The 1,956-nt window shown below is 39.8% G+C and overlaps 1 protein-coding gene and 1 long non-coding RNA gene across 3 annotated transcripts in view; one reads left to right on the top strand and one right to left on the bottom strand.

The window, feature by feature from the left end:
* Positions 1–40: 40 nt before the first annotated feature.
* Positions 41–1,956, bottom strand: part of LOC126397148 (uncharacterized) — a 28,231-nt gene continuing 26,315 nt past the window's right edge. For both annotated transcript variants that reach the window (XR_007570617.1, XR_007570616.1), the window contains exon 3: positions 41–261. This is a non-coding gene — a long non-coding RNA (uncharacterized LOC126397148). The remainder of the gene's footprint in view (positions 262–1,956) is intronic.
* Positions 497–1,956, top strand: part of LOC126397141 (artemin) — a 50,368-nt gene continuing 48,908 nt past the window's right edge. The window contains exon 1 of the mRNA XM_050055687.1: positions 497–698. Within this exon, the coding sequence (XP_049911644.1) occupies positions 518–698 (181 nt within the window). The 5' untranslated portion in view covers positions 497–517. The remainder of the gene's footprint in view (positions 699–1,956) is intronic.

The raw sequence follows: 1,956 nt of genomic DNA, 5'->3' as shown, positions 1-1,956 counted from the left end.
TTTTTTTTACAGTTGTTTGTTAATCCAAAACTTACATTTGCTTGCCGTCAACTGTCTTCCTCTCTGGACGGCCCCTGTGTTGGTTGTAGTCCATTGCCGCTAGAATGGTCCGGGCTTCATAGACCAGTGGTGTGAAGGAGAACCTTTTGCTCGCGTACATTAAAATGTGATTCTGGAATGCCTCCAGGTCTTGGTCCAGGTATTGTTTAATGTGGACCACAGGAAGACTAGCTCTGCTTTAGGGCACAGCTAATGGGGATCCTTTTAAATAAAAACAAAAACAAAAACAAAGCATTAAGCGATCGTGCGATGGAGGAGGGAATGTAACACTGCAGGCTTTAACACACACACACACACACACACACACACACATCTGGACGTAAGGCAACACCTGTCCGGCAGCAGGACGCACGTCACATCACGGCACGGCACGGTAACCTCTGGGCTCATTAGCTCCTTAGTCCTGCAGGATCCGCACGGTGGTCAGTGCTGTCACTATGTGACAGTGTCTCCAGCCATGAGCAGCACCGATATCAGGACTGCGCCATTATGCCAAAGGATAGCGTATAACCGAGGAAACGAGGCAGAGCACCGCAGAGAATATTCAAGTTTGTGTGGATTATTACAGCACCAGGACACCAGTGGCTTGCTTCGTTTAAGTACGTCCATGATCGGGGGGGCGAGCAAGCTCGGCAAAGGTAAGCCAATTGAAGACAAATGCGCTGTCTAACACTGTCGGATCCCCGACTTGATCTCGGTTCTCAAAGTTTCAGGAGCTCATCAACCCAAATACAAGACAGAATTCTTTGAAAAGCAAGTTTGTCTTTTGTGATACTAGTCTAGTAAAAAAGTCTAGTAAACCTGACTTTGAAAGGTTTAACAGCTTTCATTGTTTTATGGCAGCTATATATATAAACAAAAGAATTGACGTGCTCGACTTACCGTTTGAAAAATCACAGGGTGCCGACCCAAAACTCACAAACTCAAAACGGACGCGTTTCAGCACTTGGCTTTCCTCAAGGAAGCCAAGTGCTGAAACGCGTCCGTTTGTGATACTGCTGTGCGTTATTAAAGGACTGATATATATGATATTTGTGAGTGCTGACATTTGGATTTATTTAGCTATATATATATATATATATATATATATGACATATCCTACAGAGGAAAAATATGGAAGAAATTGTAAAAATATCAATTACTTTTAGCACTATAATTCACATGCCTTTATCTTTAAATGTATGTACTGAGATTCACATTTGATGAGAATGTTTAAATTGATGGATTCCCAAATTTTATATGCAAAAAGTATAATTTGAAATGTTAGAATTGATACTTAATTGTAGAAAATAAGACATTTTACAGACAACTTTACAATTCAAAACTCGGATATCTTAAACTCTGGGAAATCTCATTATTAGTAATTGCTATACACTGTAAACCTCAATCCATCCATGACACAATATTTTAATGTAGAGTCTACATAATGCCCGGGATTGTCAAAATGACATAAAATTTATGTTCACCTGATGCAAAAACCCATTCCTTGGGAGCTTGACATAATTTTTTTCATGTTAAGGCAAGTTGAGTTTTGAGTTAATTTGACTAAAATTTATGAAGCCGATTTAGCCAATAAACAATACTATTATTGTGCACTTAACATATTGTTTGGGCTAAATGGGTGAAGTTACCCAGCATGCTTTAAGACAGTGTGCAAGGCCATAAGCTGAAGAAAACTCTGTTTAAATGTGTTCTAAATCACTCACGTTACCCATTACACAGTCAATCAATTCAATCAATTTTATTTATAAAGCCCAATATCACAAATCACAATTTGCCTCACAGGGCTTTACAGCATACGACATCCCTCTGTCCTTATGACCCTCGCAGCGGATAAGGAAAAACTCCCCAAAAAAACCCCTTTAACGGGGAAAAAAAAACGGTAGAAACCTCAGG

The sequence above is a fragment of the Epinephelus moara genome, chromosome 10 (genome assembly GCF_006386435.1).
Source record: "Epinephelus moara isolate mb chromosome 10, YSFRI_EMoa_1.0, whole genome shotgun sequence".
Lineage (NCBI taxonomy): Eukaryota > Metazoa > Chordata > Actinopteri > Perciformes > Serranidae > Epinephelus > Epinephelus moara.
The sequence above is the reverse complement of the archived record's forward strand: the minus strand, read 5'-3'. Positions and strand labels throughout refer to the sequence as shown.